Raw genomic sequence first — 22,086 nt, 5'->3', positions numbered from 1 at the left:
CATCATCGGCCCTGGGGTGGAAATGAGAGGCAGGAAGAAAGTTGGTGGGGCCTGACCAGACTGAGGAAGGGTGGGGCCGGAGCAGAATAGAGATAAGCTTGGAAAGGTGGGCAGGGGAAGGACCACATAGAGGCTCCAGATCATGGTGAGGGAGAGTCATTGGAGGGTGTCAAGGAGGAAAATGACATGATTTGATTGATGCAAATAATTTGACTGAAGTGGAGGGGATGGCTGTTGGTTTCCTTTCCTGAAACATCTATTTCCTGGAAACTGACTGAGAAACAATAGCTTCCATGTAGAAAGCATTCCCCAGATCCAAACCAGAGGGATCACTGTGCTGGATCTTTTAACAACGCATCGAAATATATGATAGAAAGTTGCTCACCCTTGATGCCACCTCACTTGTGTGACTTTTATTCCATTGTCCCAGAAAGATACCGATTTTCTTCTGCTCCTTCTTCCTTATACCCTTGGCTCTGTAGAATGCCCGAGCCATAGGTCTTCACTTTATCCTTTAGTTGCCCCTGTTGAAAACCGGATGTGGTGGGCAGAATATAGCCCTCCAAAGATGTCACGTCCTGATCTCCCAAACCTGGGAATGTGTTACCTTGTATGGCAAAAGGGGCTTTGCAGATATTATTAAATTAAGCATTTTGATATGGGGAGATTATTCTAGATTATTATTCTGGATTATCAGGCTGGGCCCAATGTAATCAGACAGGTCCGCATATGAGGGAGACGGGTGAGTCAGGATCAGAGAAGGAGATGACAGGATGGATGGAGAGGTTAGAGTGATGCAATTGCTGGCAGCCAAGGAATGTGGACAGCCCCTAGAAGCTGGAAAAAGCAAGGAAATAGATTGTCCCCTAGAGGCTCCAGAAGGCACGCAGCCCTGCCAATACCTTGACTTTATCCAGGTGATACCCATTTCAGACTTCTGTGCTGTTTTTAGCCAGTAAGTTAGTGGAAATTTGTTAACACAGCAGTAAGAGACTAACATACCGGTTCTGAGTTCAAGCTGTCCTGCCTGACTCTCTTCTTCCAGCTCATCTCTTCCCCAACCGTACCTTCCCCTACCCCCAGCTACCCTTCAGAACTGCCCTCTAGACTCCCATGAAACTAGCTGTCATGAAAAACAAGGCTCCCTGACCATATATGGCAGAGAGGGCTCAGCCAGCATGCTACCTAGAATGTGCCAAGGGAAGGGGGAGTGACCCCATGTCAATGGGATTTAAGGGAGGAGAGTGACCACCTAGTCCAGCTGTAATGGCACCACTGATGCCAATGCTTTTGGTTGACTTCGCATTTGTAGGAGATGCTCCTGTGCCATCTTTTTTGCCACGGTCCTTTTTCAGGGACAGATTTCTCAGATTCCTTTTATCTTCTCATTGGGTTGGATTGGTAACATTACGCGTTTAACTTCATGTCTCTCTGTATTGGCTGAGTATATTAAATTATTGGGTTCCTCCAAAATGTCTGAGGGTTCCCCTTTTGTTACTTAGTTCTCCGATTTCACTTGTGCTGTCTTTCTTCACCTAACTTTCCTACCTTTCTTAATTAATTATATTTCCCATTTATGGTTCTTATAAACTCTTTTTAGTCTATAAAACTCCCTAATGACCTCTTTGTATAGGGGCTGTCTTAGTCATCTAATGCTGCTGTAACAGAAATACCACAAGTGGATGGCTTTAACAAACAGATTTATTCACTCACACTTTAGAAGGCTAGAAGTCCGAATTTGGGGTGCCAGCTCGAGGCGGAGGCTTTGTCTCTCTGTTGGCTTTAGAGGAAGGTCCTTGTCTCTTTGATCTTCTGCTTCTGGGTGATCTTCAAGTGGTTTGGCATCTTTCTTCCCCCATCTCTGCTTTTTGCTTGTTTTAATCTCTTTTATATCTCAGAAGAAATTGACTCAGGACACACCCTGTAGTAATCCTGCCTCATTAACATAGCAAAGACAACTCGTTCCTGGATGGGATTATAACCACAGGCACAGAGGTTAGAATTTACAACACATATTTCTGGGGGACATAATTCAATCCATAACAGAGGCATGTGCTCTTTTTTTTTTTTTTTTTACACCAGGCAGAAACTTAGAAGTCTCTGAGTTTTTGTTCTTTGCTGCCTCATCAATGTTGACAATATAAATGTGGTAGAGATAAAAATTATCATTCTTGTCCCACTAGTCTCTTTACTGTGTTAAATGGTTGTGTGTCAAGACTGCTTTGGCAGAAGCCTTACTTCCTTGGTCCACACAAGATTTAGATGACAAAGTATTTTCTTGGAATATGACGTCCGAATCTCCTTTAACCTGGACTGCCTTTGTTGTTGTTGTTGTTGTTGTGTGCCATTGAGTCAATTCCGACTCATAGCAACTATATAGAACAGAGTAGAACTGCCCCATAGAGTTTCAAAGGAGTGACTGGTGGATTCAAACTGCTGATCCTTTCAATTCGCAGCCTGAGCTCTTAACTGCTGCACCACCAGGACTCCTGGACTCCCTTACCCTCCTTTATTTTCACTTTCCAGTTTGTCTTTGCATTTTTTTCCCTTTAGAATACACACTGATATGCCCTCCTGACCCATTTTGATTTTGACCTTCAATGCTGCCTTTTTTTCTTGCCATCTCTTACTCCCCCACCCTCTTCTCTCATCTCCACCCCTGGCCCTTTATGGATTTGTGCTTTGCCCAGTTGCTCATAGTTCTACTTTCTTCTTTACTCAGAAAATTTTATTGAATGTGCTAACATTGTGCTGGGGTTATGAAGAGCAATAAGACTTGATCATTGTCTTTAAGAAACAGACTTTCTAGGGGTGGGGTTGGACAAACACTAAATAGACAATAGATACGTGATAACTTTGGTGAAGGGTGATACAGTACACAGTACTGGGGAAACCAGCACAACTTGTCCGAGGCAAGGTCATGGAAGCTCCATAGACACAACCAAACTCTCTGAGGAGCCGAATTACGGGCTGAGGGCTGTGGGGACCATGGTCTTGGGGAATATCTAGCTCAAAGACATAACATAGTTTATAAAGAAAATGTTCTACATTCTACTTTGGTGAGTAGTGTCTGGGGTCTTAAAACCTTGTCAGTGGCCATCAAGATTCTCCACTGGTCTCACCCTGCCGGGAGCAAGGGAGAATGAAGAAGACCAAAGACACAAGGGAAAGATTAGTCTACAGGACTAAAGGACCACAACTACCACAGCCTCCAGAAGACTGAGTCCAGCACAACTAGACGGTGCCCATCTACCACTACTGACTGCTGTGACAGGGATCACAATAGAGGGTCCCGGACAGAGTTGGAGGAAAATGTAGGACAAAATCCTAACTCACACGGACACAAAAAGATCAGACTTGCTGGTCTGACAGAGACTGAAGAAACCCCAAGGGTATGGACCCCAGAAACACTTTTAGCTCCAGTAATGAAGTCACTCCTGAGGTTCACCCTTCAGCCAAAGATTAGACAGGCCCATAAAATAAAACGAGACTAAATGGGCACACAAGCCCAGGGGTAAGGATGAAAAGGCAAGAGGGGACAGGAAAACTGACAACAGGGAACCCAAAGTCGAGAAGGGGAGGGTGTTGACATGTTATGGAGTTCACAACCAATGTCTTAAAACAGTATGTGATTAATTATTTAATGAGAAACTAGTTTGCTCTGTAAACCTTCATCTAAAGTACAAAAAAAAAAGCTCTTTAAAGCAAAAAAAAAAAAAAAAAGAGAGAGAGACAGACTTTCTAGACCTTGTTTTTCATTATTATATTATAATTAAGATTCAACATCATGACATGTTTACTAAGTTTGTATGGTGCTGGGTGAGAGACGAAATACTTTGTCACATCTTCCTGCAAGAGCCTGATTGCTCAGCTAAGACGTGGACACATTAAGAGCTAAATAAAAGCACAACCCCAGTCACAAATCAGCATGTGATTGTTTGCCAAATAATTGGCACATTGGCTCTGTAAGTTCCAAAGAGAATGAGATCTCTGGAGCCTGAAATGGTCTGGGATATCTTCTTAAAGGAAGAGGGACTTGAGCACTTGAGCTAGTCCTGGAAGTAACAGTAGGATTTGGACAGACAGATTGTGATTCGGATGATGGGGATGGGAGAGAAGTGGAGAGAGGTAAGCAGGGGTAGAGGGAATGAGCTCAGGGCCAAGGAGACTGGTAGAACCAGAGGGTGCCAAACCCAAACCCATTGCCGTTGAGTCAATTCTGACTCATAGTTACCCTATAGGACAGAGTAGAGCTGCCCCATAGGGTTTCCAGGACTGTAAATCTTTACACATGGCATACTGCCACAACTTTCTCCCACAGAGTGGCTGGTGGGTTGGAACCACCAACATTTGGGTTAGCAGCTGAATGCCTAACCACTTCGCTACCAGAGCTCCTTCAATCAGACGGTAGTAGGAAGTAAATCTGGAAGGACAGATTGGGAAGAGACTGTAGGAGGTCTGGAGCGTGAGACCAGGCAGTTTTTAGAGTTGTATCCATTCCAGAGAATGAGCAGATGGGATTCTGCCCATTAATCGTTCCTTTTCTATTTTTATACTGCATGCAGCCATCCCAAAGCACTGCTCCCCCTTAGCCACAGCTACACACTGTGTGGGTACCTGTGCCTCCTGGATCTTTGTAAGCTTCCTTTTATTTTTCCGAACCCGTGGATTTCTTACAGATATTCCAATCACAGTGTTTTCATGTGTTTCATTTGTCTCTGATGCAATATCATTTTGCATGATCCCCAACAAAAATGGGTTGCTTATTAGAGCAATGACTTTCTCCAGATCCAGGCTTGAAATCACCTTCCCATACACTGTACTTGCCCATCGAGTAGCTTCTGATCTGACACCTAGACTGACAACAGCAGCCAAGTGACTCACACTGTACCAGACTTGGGGTCGGGGGGGCAAATCCGATACACATCTTCTGTTTTCTTTTGAGAAATTGATGGAAAATCAGCCTCTGTGACTTAAGTACTAAAGGGAATACCTGCTGCTTAGCTTGGTGCTGTTTGTGGAGTCACAGTAGAGAGTGTGATGGGAAGCTGTGATGCCTGGGAGTCTTCAGCCTCTAAAAGAAGACTCTGAAGTCTTTCTGAACCAAAGCTTTGGTGTGTGTTGCTTCTCTTCCTAGAATGCCCTCTCCCCTCTTCACCTGAATGAGGTTATTTTTTCTCTGTAGAGCATCTAAATTTCTCTTCAGAGTACTTATTTGAGACAATTGAGAGGTTACTGGCAACAATTTATTGGACTATTCCTCCATCCAACAATTAACTGCATGTCACTCCATTTTATTACTGATAGGGCAGGGCATATATGACTACCATATCCATGAATGACCAGGGAAGTGTTTGTCATCTAAGAAGTATGTTTTATTTCAACCCCCTGAGCAATAATCAATTCTTTAGTGATTCAGTTTCCTGGAACCCCCAAACAGAACTCCCAAAATATCTGTTTGACTCACTGGTATTACTTCCCTAGCATCTGTAGAGGGATGTACTTTATATGGAGTATCACGGAGTAGGAGTACCACATATGTCCACGGACCCACCAGCAAGAGTGGATTCCATCAGTGAACTCCACAGCTACCTGTATAGGTAGAGACTACAGAATGAGCAGTTTGTATGAGACAAAGCACTTGTGTTTATAGCAAGAGGCAGCCCGTGGCAAAGGGCCTATTCACATTTATGGTAGGGACTTTGGTTGCCCCCAGGGTGACACAGCTGAAATATCATGGCAGATAACAACCCACATCTCCTTGAAAGGAGGGCAGCCAGACAACTTCAGCTTCACCTGCTTCTTTCCCTCCCCTTACAACCAGTCAGTCATCAACCTGCTGGCCGTCTCCTAAGTAGTACTCATTTGTCCCTGTCTTTCCATCCCCATGGCCACCATCCCAGTCCTGGCTGTCATCACCTCTTACCTGTTGCCAAAGTTTCCAACTGATCTTCCCAATTCCTCACTTGCTCCACTCTGATCTCCATATTAAAAAAAAAACATTGACATCAAGTTGATTCCAACTCATAGCGATGTATAGGACAGAGTAGAACTGCCCCATAGGGTTTCCAAGGAGTAGCTGGTGGACTCGAACTGCTGACCTTTTGATCAGCAGCTGAACTCCTAACCACTACACAATCAACTCCAATCTCCACATTGCTGTTTAAAATAGCCTTGAAAAATATTTGGATTGGATTTTATCACTCCCCCACTTAAAACCCTCCAGTGATTTACTACTGCTTTTAAATTAAAACTCAAAATCCTCAACAAGGCCCTGCCTGGTGATCTGGCTCTTCTCTGCTTCCCCAGACCCCTTGCCACTTGCTGAATTCCAGCCACACAGACCTTTACAGTTCTTTCAGAGTGCCAAGCTCGTAACTAAAGCTTTGGCGCACGCTGCTTCTCTTCCTGGAGTGCACTCTCCCCTCTTTGCCTTCTGGCCTCAGCTTAAACATCACTTCGTCAGGGAGGCCCTCCCTCACCATCCTTAGGTGCTCTAGGTTAGGTACTCTCCCAAAGCACTCAGCTCTTCGTAGTTCTTTATACACTTGAAATTTTTTGTGTTCAGATTATAAATATTTTCTTTCTTTTCTTTTTTAGTGTTTTTCTTTTCCACTAAACTGTAAACTCCATGAGGGCAAAGGCATGTCTCTTCTATCAGCTCCAGGATCCCCGTGCCTAGGCCTGTTGCTGTTGAGTCGATTCTGTCTCATAGCAGTCGTGTAGGACAGAGTAGAACTGCCCCACAGGGTTTCCAGGGAGCAGCTGGCAGGTTCCAACTGCTGACCTTTTGGTTAGGAGCCGAGCTCTTAACCACTACACCACCAGGACTCTGACAATAGGAGCTCAGTAAACATTTGTTGCCTGTCCAGTCAGCTCCCTGTGTGGCTCTCTTTGGGACCTCATCTGTACCAAAATGCTGACTCAGCCCCTGCTACATATAAGGCTTCAACAAGTACAGCGATAGGAATGATAAAAGCTAGAATAAAACCTGAGCCTTAAGAGAAAGGCAAAATGTTTCAGAGAAGGAAGAGAAGACATCTAGTCGCAAAATTCCTGCAAAAATGTTATCCACGTTGAACAATTTCGGTGACCTTTAGTTTCTACTTTTTTTCATTCCCTCTTTTCTTAAATATCAAGTGTAATATTTAACCAGCAGCCATGGTGCTGGGCATTTCTCCAGAGGGTTCCTCAAGCCAGTGGCTCTAACTGAAGACAGTATCGCCCTCTAGAGGGCACTTAGGAAATTTGTGGGGGCCCGTTTGGTTTCCCAGTGATTGGGGGAGCTATTGGCATTTAGTGGGCAAGGACCAGGGGGGCCGGGCATTCTGCAGTGCTCAGGGCAGTTCTGCACAATGGGAATTTTTCCACATTCCTTGTGGCTGTTCAATGTCCTGCCAACACAGACACACCACAAATACAGACTGGTAATTCCTTAGTCTTCAATAACGTGAAGAAGGGTTTTCAAAAAATTGCCAAAAAAAAGCGCCTAGTAATTTAAAAGATGGTTTTTATGGACAGGGAAGCTTAAGAGGAATAAAGTCATAGCATCAAAATTATTGGAAAATTTACTCTGCACACATTTTTTTCTAGTAAATGAAATATAGCATTTCTACGTATATATGAAAATACGACTGCACTCTTGCTCTGAAAATTGGATCAGAGGAGACTTGAGGCTCTTAACAAATTTAGAGCCACATATTGTTAAATCAGTGGAGATACGTGGAATGTAGGCATCTCATTTGATTTTGTTGCCATCTCGCGTATTTTTGAAGATTTTGAGTAAAAAATGACTCATTGAACTGCTGTATTTTGGGGTTGCTGCTGTTTTTCACTCTAACACACAACTTCTTGTATTATTACTCTTTCTTAGAACAAACCATGCACTGAGTGTATATTTCAAGCTATGGTGAGATTTGAAGAAACAGGCCAAGTTTTCTGTGATTACTTCCTACTACCTAATGCTAAGTCATAAAACAGAGAATTGTTTTGACACCACACTTATAAATATGGTCTTTTTCCCCTCTATTTTCTCATCTTGTCTGTAACTTTCTCTGTAACTTGTCTTGCTACGCTGACTTCCTTTTTTTTTTTATTGTACTTTAAGTGAAAGTTTACAAATCCAGTCACTCTCTCATATAAAAACTTACATACACCTTGCTATGTACTCCTAGTTGCTCTCCCCCTAATTAGCACTCTCCTCCTCTCCACCCTGTATTCCCCATGTCCATTCAACCAGCTCCTGTCCCCCTCTGCCTTCTCATCTTGCCTCCAACAGAAGCTGCCAACATAGTCTCATGTTGTCTACTTGAGCCAAAAAGCTCACTCCTCACCAGTATCATTTTCTACCTTATAGTCCAGTCCAATCCCTGTCTGAAGAGTTGGCTTTGGGAATGGTTCCAGTCTTGGGCTAACAGAAGGTCTGGGGACCATGACCTCTGGGGTCCTTGCAGTCTCAGACCATTAAGTCTGGTCTTTTTATGGGAATTTGAGGTCTGCATCCCACTGTTCTGTTCCATCAGGATTCTCTGTTGTGTTCCCTGTCAGGGCAGTCACTGGTTGTAGCTGGGCACCATCTAGCTCTTCTGGTCTCAAGCCGATGTAGTTTCTGGTTTATGTGGCCTTTTCTGTCTCTTGGGCTCATAATTAGCTTGCGTCTTTGGGGCTCTTCATTCTCCTTTGCTCCAGGTGGGTCGAGACCAGTTGATTATGCTGACTTCTCTTAAGGTTATTTTCTTCCCTCTCTTAAATATATGTCTGCTCTGTTTTTTATCGTAACACTGATTTTTGTTCTAATATCTGTACACCCATATACATATGTGCTTCCACTTTCCTGTACTATTTGTACTGTGTAGTTTTTGATTGTTTGCTTTTAAATCCAAAATTCGTTATGACAATTTCATTGTATCTTCTAATGTACCTGAATATTTACATATTGAGATAATCTTGCCTCAACATTTTCATATTGAAAGAAGTATCATCATAATTCACTTTCCTTTTATTTCTTCTTGATATTATAGTTAGGGTTTTACAATTTCTTTTCTTAGATTATTCGTATGGATAGTTACCAGTAAATTTCCATTCAGGATGATAAAGGGGACATTACTAAATATCTGTTACAAAAAGTGGGGATTCATTCTGATAGAGTAGAGAACCACTATCTTAAGCAATCTCAAAATCCCCTTGGAAGTTGGCTACAGTTAGGATGCCTGCTCCTTGGTTTGCCTGAAACAGTCTGTGTGGACTCCTGTTATCCTGGCATAATTATTATCGTGTCCTTCTCGCTGTCCAGAGTCCCCGTTTGGATGATAAATGATATCGCCACAGATCGCCAAAAGCACTTCAGCTCCTTACAGTCTTGATTGCATTCTTCAATTTTCGAGCCATATTCTGTCTCAATTCAGTCTTTTTATATCCTTTGACAAAAAGTGCTAGGCCTGTTTTTAACCTCTCCACCATTAAACTTTGCCTCCTAAACTTGCCAGCACTTTCTTTCACTCGTCCCTGAGTAATTTAAGAAGACTGTTTAAAATACCTTCGGTGGCTTGGCCGTTTCTTTTCTTCACCAGCTTGCTCCTCTCTTCACCCATTCTCTTTACTCTTCTATTTTTGGTATTTCTACCTTACTCCCCTTTCCACATTTTTTCTACATAGCCTTACTGTTCTGCCACATTTTCATACTTTCCCAAAATTCATTTGACCTTATCTGACAATTTGCAACCTCAAATTTTTTCCTGTAAATAAGTCCTGTAATTTTAGCCAAAATTCTTTTTTTGTTTTGATGTAAACTCTCCGGTGTGAACTCACGTTAAAATAAGCATCCCTCAGTTCCATTTTTAGCTGACTGCTTTATGCTGGGGCGGATTATTCAGATTATTCAAGGTAAGCACAGTGCTTACCTTGCTTACCGGATCATCTGTGGCAAACAACTTCACATTTTTTCACCCCCTCGAAGATTCTGCTTCTAGGTATGGCCAGCCTCTGTCTCTCTCCCAACCCCAAAGCACCTTCATACAGAATCAAACCCTCTTTTCAAATTTATCATCCCTGACAGGGGCGGCTGACCCAGCAAGGTAAGCACAGGCTTAGTTGTGCTTACTTACTAATCTATGGTGAATAGTTTCACTACAGATGATGTGATATTGTATAATCCACCCCTGCCTTTCTGTGTTACCTTTGAACAAACCATAAACTGCTCTCACCCTGACATGGCAGAATCGCTAAGCAGCATTCTTTTGCTATGTTTTGGGGAAATGCCATATTTTTGCTTTTGTTTTGTTTTTTAAGGAATAAACTGTTTAGTTCCCAAGAGTTTTGAAGATGATCAGTCAAATTTTTATCAAATCTTTACTCCAGGATGAACTCGTATGAGTGATACAGTAGAATTTATAAGTGTAGTGGTTAAAGACATACATTATTTTTTAGATGGGAATGTTAGTCATTGGGAATGTGGGTAATGTTGTCATATAAAACAACAACAAAAAAAAACCCAAACCCGTTGCCATCAAGTCAATTCCGACTCATAGCATCCCTATAAGAAAGAGTAGAACTGCCCCGTAGGGTTTCCAAGGAACACCTGGTGGATTCAAACTGCCAGCCTTTTGGTTAGCTGCCTGAGCTCTTAACCACTATGCCACTAGGGCTTCCCTCTTTGGATACCAGGATCTTTTTCTTTTTTCTTCCTCTCTTTCTTGTGTGTGTGTGTTTGTAAGACCTAGACCATATTTTGTTTTGTCTCTACCATTGTACAAGTAAGCCTTTTGTATTTATAGAAATTTTAGAAAATACAGCTGAATAAAATTACTCAGAGTCCCACCACACAAAAACAATCATTATTAATAACATATTAATGTCTTTTTTCTAGTCTTTTCCCCATGTTTTGATCATTTTTATTTTTACATAGTTGTGAGCAAATTGAGTAAATGATTTTGTATGTTGCTCTTTTTTTTTTTCATAAAATCCATTTATTTAACAAATATTTGAATATCTACTGTTTGCTGGGCACTGGATGTCTCTGATAAGAGAATAAGAAGTCTTGGTGAGGATATTGACGGGGGCCATCAACACATAAACCAAAACCAAACCAAACCCATTGTCTTCTTGTCAGTTCCAACTCATAGTGACCCTATAGGACAGAGTAGAACTGCCCCATACAGTTTCCAAGGAGCACCAGGTGGATTGCAGCTGTAGCACTAAACCACTATGCCACTAGGGTTTCCCATCAGTGCATAGCTGGTGTTTAAAGACGTTACCTGCAGGAGGGAGTAAATCAAGCTGAGGAGAGGCCTGGTACTCTGTGGGATGCCAGCATGCAAAGATGGAACCGAGGAGGAGGGTGAGGTGAAATGGGCAACCTGGAGGAAGAAAATCAGATGGCTAATTGTACATTTTACTTAACAATTTATAGTCTTTCTACTGTGTGACAGGTTGTTTTCAATTTCTGCCATTACAAATAAGATCAAGTGAACAGCTTTGTAAACTTCCTTTTCTGTTTTTAACATCATCTCCTTGGAGTGGAGTCACAGAAAGGGAGGCACTGGTCAAAGAGCAGAGCATCTCTAGAGCTTATGGTTCTTAATTGCTAAAACACTTTCCAGTAGGACCATATGGCTTGCACTTCTTCATATGGTGTCTGAGGGCCCCCGAATCCTGACTGTGAATGCCATGTGGGTCCTTCCACAAGGTGTTTCCTTTCAGCATCTTAGAAGTTCTTTAACCTTGAACAGAGAATTGGATGACAAGAAGTGAACTCACATGGTGGAATGAAAACTGTGCACAGCTTTTGAAATAGTTATGATAAACAGAAACTCATGTCCAGTGATTGCAAATCATATAGAGCCACAACTTAAAGGTGACACTGGTGTTGATTACTAATCCCTTTTCACTAAGGTTCTGGTCAAACTTTAAACCAGGGATGGCCGAGAGAAGTAGCTCAGCCATGATATTCCTGCTTCATTCCTATGTTCCTACCTATACATTCATATTGATGTGATCTAGCTTGGCGTTTAGGGAGGTTTACCCCTTTCCAGTAAACTCCCTGCAGATTCCTCGTAATAGCTGCCTGTTAATACCAGGGAATGACTTCTACCCTTTTCCATGCCTGACTTGGGTGGGGTTTTATAAACCTGCCAGCTTGTGGCAAAGAGAGAACAACTTCTAGACTAATCACTATGTCAAAAATGCTTCCCCATTCCCCTCCCTCACCCCCATTCCTCAAAAAAAAAAAAAAGAAAGAAAACCCACTACTTTATAATTACTTCCTGGTCACATTATGAATTATCCCTGCCCAGCTGCAGCAGCTGGATAAGAGGAGCTGACCTCAGCTGCCTTGTTGGGCTTACTATTAACTGCTTCCTGCCCAGTGGACAGCACCTCACTCAGGATTTGCAGTGCCCAGCACAGCAGGGCTGACAGTACCTCACCCAGAACTGGCAGTGCCTCACCCACAGTCACTAGCACCCTGCATGCCAGCATCTCACCCAGGACTCACAATGCCTCCCCCAGGGCTGGCAGTGCCCAGTGCAGCACACTGCAGATTCTGAGTGAGGTGCTGGAACCACTGTAGCTCATCTTCAGTAATCTCTCCTGCTGCACTTCAGCCTATTGGTGTTGGCTGGGCCTTGAGTGGAAGCCTGAGTGTTGATGATGCCACCCGTGAGTAGACATGGTGAGAGATGCGCACATGTATCCCCTCTCCCTCAGCTGCATCATTCTGGGGAGAGGTCTTGGATCACCACAGATCAGCCTGAAGTGGAAGGCCAAGCATGATATAGGACCAGCTTAGGAAAGTGATTGAGTGCCGTCCTGATTCTCCCACTGTTACTGGCTTTGTGACCTTGGGTGGGTGACTTAACCTCTCTGAATCTCATTTTCTCATCTGTTTAAAAGATAAAAGGATAATGTACTACCAGCTTCATCAAATTATTATAAGAAATTAATGTGGTGATGTATGTGAAGTACCTACCATCGTGCCTGGCAAGAACCTCTGTCAGGTTTAACTGTCACCATCATTATCTCACCCCACCCCTATTGTTGAATCTTCCTGAATTTCATTGCTCCAAGTTGGTGGCTCAGGCCTGACTCTTCAACCCTCTTTCTGTGTGTTTCTTACTTGTAGGGGGGTTTATGAAGAAGCATGGCCAGCCTGTTGTTTCCAAAACCTTGGGGTAAGTTCTGGGATGTTCAAGCTAGGGTAAGGGTTGAAATGGCTTTTCCTGCTGACTTGACTAGGATAGGTCTAGGAAGTAACTCTTCTTGGGCATCTTAGGTTATAGTAACAAATGGGTGGGATCATAGTAACAAATGGGTGGGATCCTAGTGGGGTATAATGTGTCATTCACACAGAGCCTCCTGACCTAGGCAGACTTTGTGGGTAACCCCTTTGACTGGCCCAGCTGCTGAATGCTGACGAGGTAGGGGATGTAGCCATAATCTGCAGTGACCTGTAAAAATTGAGTCAATAGTCAGAAGACAAAAATAGGAAAACTTAGAAGAGGCAATCAATATGTGACATTCTCCTGGAAAGTAAACCTTTATTAGCAAGGGTAAGTAACAATAGCTGCTGTAATAGGCAAGCCCCCAAATCGCAATGGTGTAACACAGTGGAAGTTTATTTCTTACTCAAGCAAGATCCTATTCAGATATTCCTGAACAGGTGCAGGTCCTTTCACGTTATCTTTCAGAGACCTGGGATCCTTCCGTTTTGTGGCTCCATGGTCTCCTAGGGCCTTGGAGCCTCTGCTGGACCCTTTGCATCTAGCCAGCAGAGTGAGCAAGAGAGAAAGTGTAGAGAATCTCACAGGAGGTTTTTCTATGGATCAGGCCTGGAAGTGGCATACATCACTTCTCTTCTCTCTCTTGGCAAGAACCCAAGCTTTTGACCGGAGCTCAGTAGAATTCAAGTATACCTAACTGCAAGGGAGGAATTGGTAAATGAAGTCTAGCTGCATAACCAGGAGGTAGAAGAAACAGATTTTGGTGCCCCATATTTTTCCAGACAGGACATTAGAAATGTGTTTCTAATGTGTAGAATTCTGTGTTCCCATAAAATTAGGATGACTACACTTTGTGAGTTTCTGATGCCAACTTACATGGGTGTGGAGAAAGGAGGATCTGAACTGCTGCCTTGTTTGGGGCTGGATTCTCTATACGCTGATTTCTTTCCTGGGGCAGGTTTACAGTCCCTGCAGTGGAGACCCGTCCTAGCATCTGGGGAGAGTGCCCACCAAAGTTTGCTACCAAGCTGGGCCGAGTGGTGGTCAAAGAAGGACAAATGGGACGATTCTCCTGCAAAATCACTGGCCGGCCCCAACCACAGGTCACCTGGCTCAAGGTGAGGTTTCTATCTGCTCTGACTTTGGCCCAGGCCGGGGGACCATGAAAGTTCAGGGCTAGAGCCTTGGACTAGTGGCAGTCTGTCTTTCCAGTCAGTTCCTTTTGTTTCAACTATAGCTGATTCTTGAGGGCTCTCTACATGTTTTATAGCAATGCTTGTTCTTGCCCATTTGTACGCTCTCTCTGTCACTCAGACCACAGTGTTCCCATAATTCTCACTCTCACAACATAGCATAAAACTTCTGAGCCAACATAGACCTTGCAATTCTACGAGAGTAGAATTTGAAGTTACGGGACTAGGTTTCTAGAAATGTCTCCCTGGTTCACAAAACATTTGGTATTAGGCAAGTCATTATTTGACTTCTTGGAACCCCTGTTTCCCTGTCTGTGAGGAGGAGATAATACCACTTACTCACAATACTGTTGGGAGGCTCCATGAAGCACTTCATAAGTCATTTAGATAAAAGTGGAGGAGGTGGTGGTGAAGAGGGAAGCAGGGGCAGTGCAAGTGGGGTGAGGGGCCTTGCATAACAAGGTCAAGGCCAAGGACAGTAGGTTTTTCAAAGATGAAAACTCTTACCTAAAAAGGGGTGATGGGACACATTTTAACCTACTTCCTAATTCTCCTGGACTAATCCTAAAAAAAGAATAAAAGGAAAATTGAAGTGAGGAATATAGGATATCCCACCTCAAACTAGAGCTCCTTTAAAGTTCATTTCCAGACATATGCTCTAAGCTGGACTGAACACCACACACATACATACACCTCAAGTCAACCTCCTTGGATCCAAAGACTGCTCTCTGACTTTGTTGCCAGGGCCCCAGAGCAGAGGGCTCTGCTGCCCATGCATTGATGTCTACCCCACCCAGGGAAGGTGGGAAGAAGGAACGACAACACCAAAACGTAAGCAGGCCTCTGTGACCAGACTACCCTATTGCCATTCACAGGGAAACGTTCCTCTGCAGCCAAGTTCCCGTGTGTCCATGTCTGAGAAGAATGGGATGCAAGTTCTGGAAATCCAGGAAGTCAACCAAGATGATGTGGGAGTGTACACGTGCATGGTGGCGAATGGGTCTGGGAAGGCCTCCATGTCTGCTGAGCTTTCTATCCAAGGTATCACGTGGTGGGGACGGGCAGGACAGAATGAGTCCTCTCTGGCATCTGAACCCTTATTCCTTATGCACCTGTTTGTGTACGTATTGCACACTTACGCACCCACGCGTTCCCCAGGGCAAGGTCTTTAAGCAGAAGAAAGGGGTGTGGGGCAGGCAGCACGGACACAGCCACAGAGGAGGATGAGCAGGCTGCCACCTTCACTTGATCCCTACGCTCCACCCCCATGTCAGTGACTTCCAGCCTTTCTTCTCACTCAGACTCCTTTTATATGTCTGTAATTGCAGGCTGAAAAATGGACATGGCTAATATCTTGACATCGCCCCAAATCTGACTTATTTAAAACATAACTCATCATCTACTCTGTCCTTCAAATCAGATGTTTCCTCAACTTAACTGTTTCTACCCAGGGCCCCCATTTTCCTTCTCTTTGATACGTCTTCTCCTTTCCATTCCCCTCAACTCCTCCAAGACCAGCCTGGGGAAGCAGGAGTATGTGGATGGGGGAAGGGGGTTGACGTCACTTCACTGGAGCAGAAACCTTGACTAAGGTGGGATTTGGGGGATCGGGAAAGGAGGTGACCTTCACTCCCTCGTCCTCCTTTCTTAGATTCTCTTCTGTGATTTTCCTCTCCCAGGTGTCCTTCCTTTTTCAGAAACTATTCCTCCTTGCCCTCTTTACCATTTTTTTGTCTTGCCTATTTCACAGAACCCACAGAAAGAGATTTATTTTACATTGAAACCCAGAACATACATATGTATATAAACATACTTAACTGAAAGAAGTTTCATAAAACAATACTTAGTACAGTACACAGTAAGTACTCTAGGCCAGTAAAAAAAAAAATCTTGGTTCTGATCATAGAATTTACCTCGCAACCCACTACTGGACGATGACCTGCTATTAAGTGTCTAGAGCGGTATGTTCATCACTCTCCCTTTACTTGTCCTAAACCCCCCTTCCACCCCGCCAAAAAAAAAAAATTTTCTAAACTAAACCAGTTTCTGTCAAGTCAGTTCCAACTCAATCCCAAGGCACCTCTGGGCAGACTCAATCCCAACCTTTCAGTTAGCGACTGAGCACATTAAACATTTACATCACTCAGGGACTCCATACTGTCCTAGGATTGAATTAAAAACTGTACAGTTCAGAAGTACTTAATGACAAAGTGATACATTGTCTTGGATTTGCTTGAAAATACTCCAGAAAAAAAATTAATTAATAAAAACAAAAAGGAAAAAAAGAAGAGGAAAAAAAAACGAAAAGGAATAGATAAGATGGCAAAATGTTGATATTGCCTTCATCTGGGTAATAATACCTTTCGTGATTTGTTACATCCTTCTCTCTGGTAGTATATATTTTGAAATTTTCCATGGCAAAATTTTTTTACGGAGTGTGCCAGAAAAAATATATATTGTATGTGTTTTTCTTTGAAGAACTGAATGAAATTACATTTTCTGTGTACATTTTTAAAGCAGGTATTTGTCAAAACTGATCACTTTGGGGGTCTGTTTTTGCAGGACACATGCTACTCAAAGATGTATGGGTTTGAAATTTTCAGTAGGGATGTTTATTTTTGAGCACCCCTAGGTTGAATTTGTTCCCTTCTGTAAGCTAGTGGTCAGGAACAGGTCCCATACCCTCAGGGTGTGGTAGGAGAGGCCACTAGGAAAGAGCCAGCTGGAAGGCCAGCACCGCAAGCTCTGACAGTGTGGCCCAGGGCAGGAGGAGTTTATCAGACTAACCACAGAAATTCAGGACCAGGGGAGCCGAGTTAGACCATCAGTGATGGGGCAATGCCTAGGAAAGGAAAACTCCACCACAAGGAAAGGGATCGTTGTTTTATCATTTTACCTTCTTGGTGTATAAAATATCCCACTAACACTCTTCCTACTCTTCCCCTTTTGCCCAGGTTTGGACAACACCAACAGGTACGTCAAACCTTTGTGATGATTGTGTTTTCCATCCTGAAATGCCCTGCAAGGGGCAGAGGGGTCATTGTGGAGAAATGCCCTGAATTCTGAGTCACTCTGTAGGGAGGAAGAATTGGCTGTTTGGGTGGCACTCTCTTATTTCGGGTGTTTTGTTTTGTTCTATTGTGATACGCCATACAGGTTCCATATCGGGGATGATGTCAGTACTGAGAGTTTCAAAGACAGGATTAGCCATCTCAGTGTCATCTTTCTCAGTATCCACTCAGTATCTTCACTAGCTAGCCATCATTCCAAAAGGCCCTCCGCTCTGAAAAGGGTGCCTTACACATTTCAGGCCGTAATGCATGCATTCATTCACTCATTCAGCAGATAGTCGTCCGGAGTTTCATTTCCCATGTGTGGGGTTCAGTGCTAGACATTAGGTGTTCGGGGTGAGCGGACAGCCTAGTGTCGAGGCCTTTAAGCAGAGTCGTGTGGGTGTGCACCTAGAAATCATGCTAAAACTACGAGGAAGCACAACAGAGCAGCACTCATTTAGATTAGCATAACTAGGCGATAAAAACTCAGGGGGAGTGTTCCAGAAGGAATGTTGTTATGGTTGTGTGCCTTCCAGTGGATTCTGACTCACAGTGACCGCATGTGACGGAGTAAACCGCCCCATAGGGTTTCCTAGGCTGTAATCTTTATGGGAGCAGATTACCAGGTCTTCTCCCACAGAGCCACTGGGTGGGTTTAAACCGCCAACCTTTCAGTTAGCAACCAAGTGCTTAACCATTGCAACACCAAGGCTCGTTCAAGAGGCCATAGTGAGTGTGAAAGCACCGATATGAGAAGTAGGCACGTGTGAGAACACCTGTGTGGCTGCAGCCTGGTGTGCCACAGAGACAGTGTCTTATGAGGTTCAAGAGGCAGCCCGTAGCAGGCACACATAGGGCCGTCCTTATAGGTGTCTTGAGAAGCTCAGTTTTATTTTTAGTTTAATGGAGAAGCTGCTGAAGAGTCCCTAAGCCTGGAATGACATAATTCAATTGATGCTTTTCAAAGATTGACTGTAGTCACTGTGCGGAAAATGGATTAGAGAAGGGCAGAGTAGGCAAGGGGAAACCAGTGGGGTGGTTTGAAGTAGGGGGGCACCAGTGGAAGTGAGGAGAAAAGGCGGATTTAAGAACTGTAGATAAACAGGGCTCTGGATTGGGGGAGGAGGGACAGGGAAGTGTCAAGAATGGCTGCCCGTTTTCTGGCTTGGGAAATGGAGAAAACTGCAAAAGAAGGAAAACTGCTCTTACTGTCTTCTAATTTGTGGGCTTTTGTGATCCCTGGAATCTGCTGTGGTGCTAAGTAATGTTTGTGAGTAACCAGGCAGTCATTCTATTCTCCTTCCTACTGCCCTCCCCTCCACTACCACCACCATCAAACAGGTCATTTGTGAGAGGCACACAGGCTGCCAATACAAACATGAGGAGGGAGGTGACCAATGGAATCGCCAAGGGGCCAAAACTGGATAGCCTGGAGACTGCAGCTGGAAGTAAGAACTGCTCCAGTGCCCAGAGAGATGCCTCAGCCACCTGTGTCACCGATAGCCAGCCTCAGCCCCTGAGGGAATCCAAGCTGGAGCCGATTAGGGACTTACCCAGAAAGGCCCTGAGGACTCCCGTCCTTCAGAAGACTTCCAGCACCATCACCCTGCAGGCTGCAAAAGCACAGCCTGAGCAGCAAGCACCAGCCTCGGGGGCCCTCTGTCCCTCCAGAGAAGAGAGGAAGAGGCCAGCCGCGCCTCCTCCAGCCACCCTCCATGCAAGGCAGCTTGACCTCCAAAGCCAAGAAGGTGTGAGCAAGGTTGCTGTCAGGAAAATCGCCATGGAGAGCTGGAGGGATTCAACAGTCCCCAAATTTGAGAGCAAGCCCCAAAGCCAGGAAGTCAGTGAGGACGAAACAGTCAAGTTCAGATGTGAGGGTGAGTAGAGCTATCTAGGGTCACTGGTCCCCAAAATGTAGCCCATTGGTGGTCACTCCCCTCCTTCAGCAAATGGATAGTTCTGAGCCCCCAACATCCCCCCCATCACCTTGGACTAGGCCCCCCAGGAAACTACCGAAACTACCATGCAGAGGTCTTCCCCTCAGAAAGGACTCAGCCTGGTAATGTCCCTTATTCTGGAGAAACGTCAGATAGTGGCCCATTATTCATTGCTGAATCGAGCATCGGCCCTGTGCTCTAATTTCTGCCACCATCACCAGCACCCTCCTCCAAGAATGGGCAGTACAGGCTCCTCTTCTCTTTCCACCCTTCTTCTAGCTTTGGCTGACCCGAAGACCTGACTTAGTGCTCTCGTATTCCTCCTCCCCAAGGCCCCTGCCTGTGTCTTATGATGTTCACGCTTTTGGAGTGGAGGGTTGAGGGGTAAGAAAGCAGGAGGGCACACTAGACTAGTCTCCCCTCACCATTTCAGGCCCTCCCAGCCCACAAGCACAGTGAGCTCACCAGGGGTCTCATGTCCTTCACCTGGCCCTGTAGTTTCAGGGGTTCCAAAGCCTGAAGTGACCTGGTTCCTGGAAGGTGTCCCTGTGAGGCAACGAGAAGGCATTGTGGAGGTTTATGAAGCTGCTGGATCCCATTACCTGTGCCTGCTGAAAGCCCGCACGAGGGACAGTGGAAACTACAGCTGCACAGCTTCCAATGTCCGAGGCCAGGTGTCCTATAGCTGGGCCCTCCAGGTGAAAAGTGAGTATATGCCTCCAGGTCACCCTGGGTTCTTCTGTCGGGGGATCATTCATGGGGTGCTTCCCACATAGCGGACATTTCAGCTGTGACCACCCCTCATTTCGGAGATACAAGCCTACAAAACATACACCCACCTGCATGCCAAGGTCAAATATGTAGCTCCTGGCTGGTGTTTCTTAATCCGTAGTTCACATTGAGATCGCCTCAAAATAAACATGCCCAGGCCCACTCCCAGCCCAGCGGAGAGCTACCTTTTTTAGGTTCTTCAGCTGTCAGCATAGTGCTGTGACTGACTTTTGTAACCACAAAGAACCAAACGTTCACTAAACACAGAGTTTAGAGTAACGTGAAATGAAGTGTGTGTTAGTTTCCCATGGCTGCCTAACAAATTACCAGAAAGTAGGAGGCTTAAGACAACAGAAATTTGTTGTCTTACAGTCAGTTCAAGAGACTAGAAGTCTAAACTCAGGGTGCCAGCAGGGCCATGTTCCCTCTGAAGGAGCCTTCCTTGTCTCTTTAGCTTCTGGTAGCCCCAGGCACTCCTTGGCTTGTGCCTGCTTTGTCACATGGCCATCTCTCTGTGTCCGTTCTTGTATCTCTTCTTCTTAAAAGGACATCAGTCATACTGGATTAGAGTCCACCCTACTCCAGCATGACCTCATGTGAACTAATTACATCTGCAGAGACAGGATTTCCAAATAAGATCACATTCACAGGTACTGGAGGTTAGGGCTTGAACATATCTTTTGGGGGGATACAAATCAACCCATAACAATGTGGGATCCTTTATATTTTATGTTTATAACTCTGTTTATAGAAGTAATGTGTGTTTATTGGAGGGAATTTAGGCAAAATACAATCATATGACTCAGAAAATTCTTATTATTTTTTAACAGAATTGGCATTGTACTGTTGTCTATCCTAATTTATTCATGTAACATAAACATTTTTAATATTCTTTGAAAGCATTTAGACATAGGTGTAAGGTCATACCATTGGGGAATGTATTAAACAACACCACAGGAATAGAACCAGCAAATTGTAGACAAATAACATTCACCAAATTTTTTCAACAAATAAATTGCAAGCAAAAGAAGAAAAAGGAAACTTAGATTAAAAGATATGTAAATATCATCAACAATCACACTGTAAGGATCTTGATTAGATCCTGATTAAAACAATTGAAAAAATTATAAGCACATCAGGAAATTTCAAATATGAGTGCAAGTAGTCAGGGTTCACAGGTCTAAGAGCCCGAGCCTCATCATCCAGACCAGGGCTGTGTGTCTGGGCAAGAGACAGACAGGTGGTATCGTGTCTACCAAAGGTTAATGATGTACCCGGAGAGCCTGTTTACTCCTAAGGCTTCCTCATCTGTGAATTTACAACTCTACCTTTGCCTTTATTTCCTGCTTGTAAAATAGTCACTTTAACCTATTCAGATCTTGGGGTAATTTATCTCAGGTTGGCTCCCTATCTTCCTTTGTTTACTATAACAGCTTTATTGAGATATAATTCACATAATATAAAAATCACCCTTTTAAAGTGTGTACTTCAGTGGTTTTTGGTATATTCATAAAGTTGTGCAACCATCACCACTATGTAATTTTACATTTCCATCACCCCAAAAAGAAACTCCACTTCCATTACAGTCACTTCCTATCCCACCATCGCACATCCTCCCCACTCAAACCCCTGGCAACCACTAATCTACTTTCTGTCTCTAAGGATTTGCCTATTCTGGACATTTCATATAAATGGAATCATACAATATGTGACCTTTTGTGTTTGGCTTCTTTTACTTAGCATAATGTTTTCAAGGTTCATCCATGTTGTATCAGTACTTCATTCCCTTTTATGGCTGAATAATATTATCGTATGCCATATTTTGTTCATCCATCAGTTGATGGACATTTGGATTGTTTCCACTATTTCAAATTATTTGTGAATAATGTTGCTGTGAACATTCGTGTACAAGTTTTTG

The 22,086-nt window shown here is 43.9% G+C and overlaps 1 protein-coding gene across 6 annotated transcripts in view; it reads left to right on the top strand.

Annotated features, from left to right (window-relative positions):
* MYLK (myosin light chain kinase) overlaps nucleotides 1-22,086 on the top strand; it is a 337,690-nt gene that overhangs the window by 174,510 nt on the left and 141,094 nt on the right. For all 6 annotated transcript variants that reach the window (XM_049878336.1, XM_049878326.1, XM_049878354.1 and 3 more), the window contains 6 exons: nucleotides 13,118-13,166; nucleotides 14,173-14,332; nucleotides 15,283-15,448; nucleotides 17,362-17,380; nucleotides 18,802-19,337; nucleotides 19,896-20,102. In XM_049878336.1, the coding sequence (XP_049734293.1) occupies nucleotides 13,118-13,166; nucleotides 14,173-14,332; nucleotides 15,283-15,448; nucleotides 17,362-17,380; nucleotides 18,802-19,337; nucleotides 19,896-20,102 (1,137 nt within the window). The remainder of the gene's footprint in view (nucleotides 1-13,117; nucleotides 13,167-14,172; nucleotides 14,333-15,282; nucleotides 15,449-17,361; nucleotides 17,381-18,801; nucleotides 19,338-19,895; nucleotides 20,103-22,086) is intronic.

This window comes from Elephas maximus, chromosome 1 (genome assembly GCF_024166365.1).
Source record: "Elephas maximus indicus isolate mEleMax1 chromosome 1, mEleMax1 primary haplotype, whole genome shotgun sequence".
Classification (NCBI taxonomy): Eukaryota; Metazoa; Chordata; class Mammalia; order Proboscidea; family Elephantidae; genus Elephas; species Elephas maximus.
This window is presented reverse-complemented; position numbering and strand designations above follow the sequence as displayed.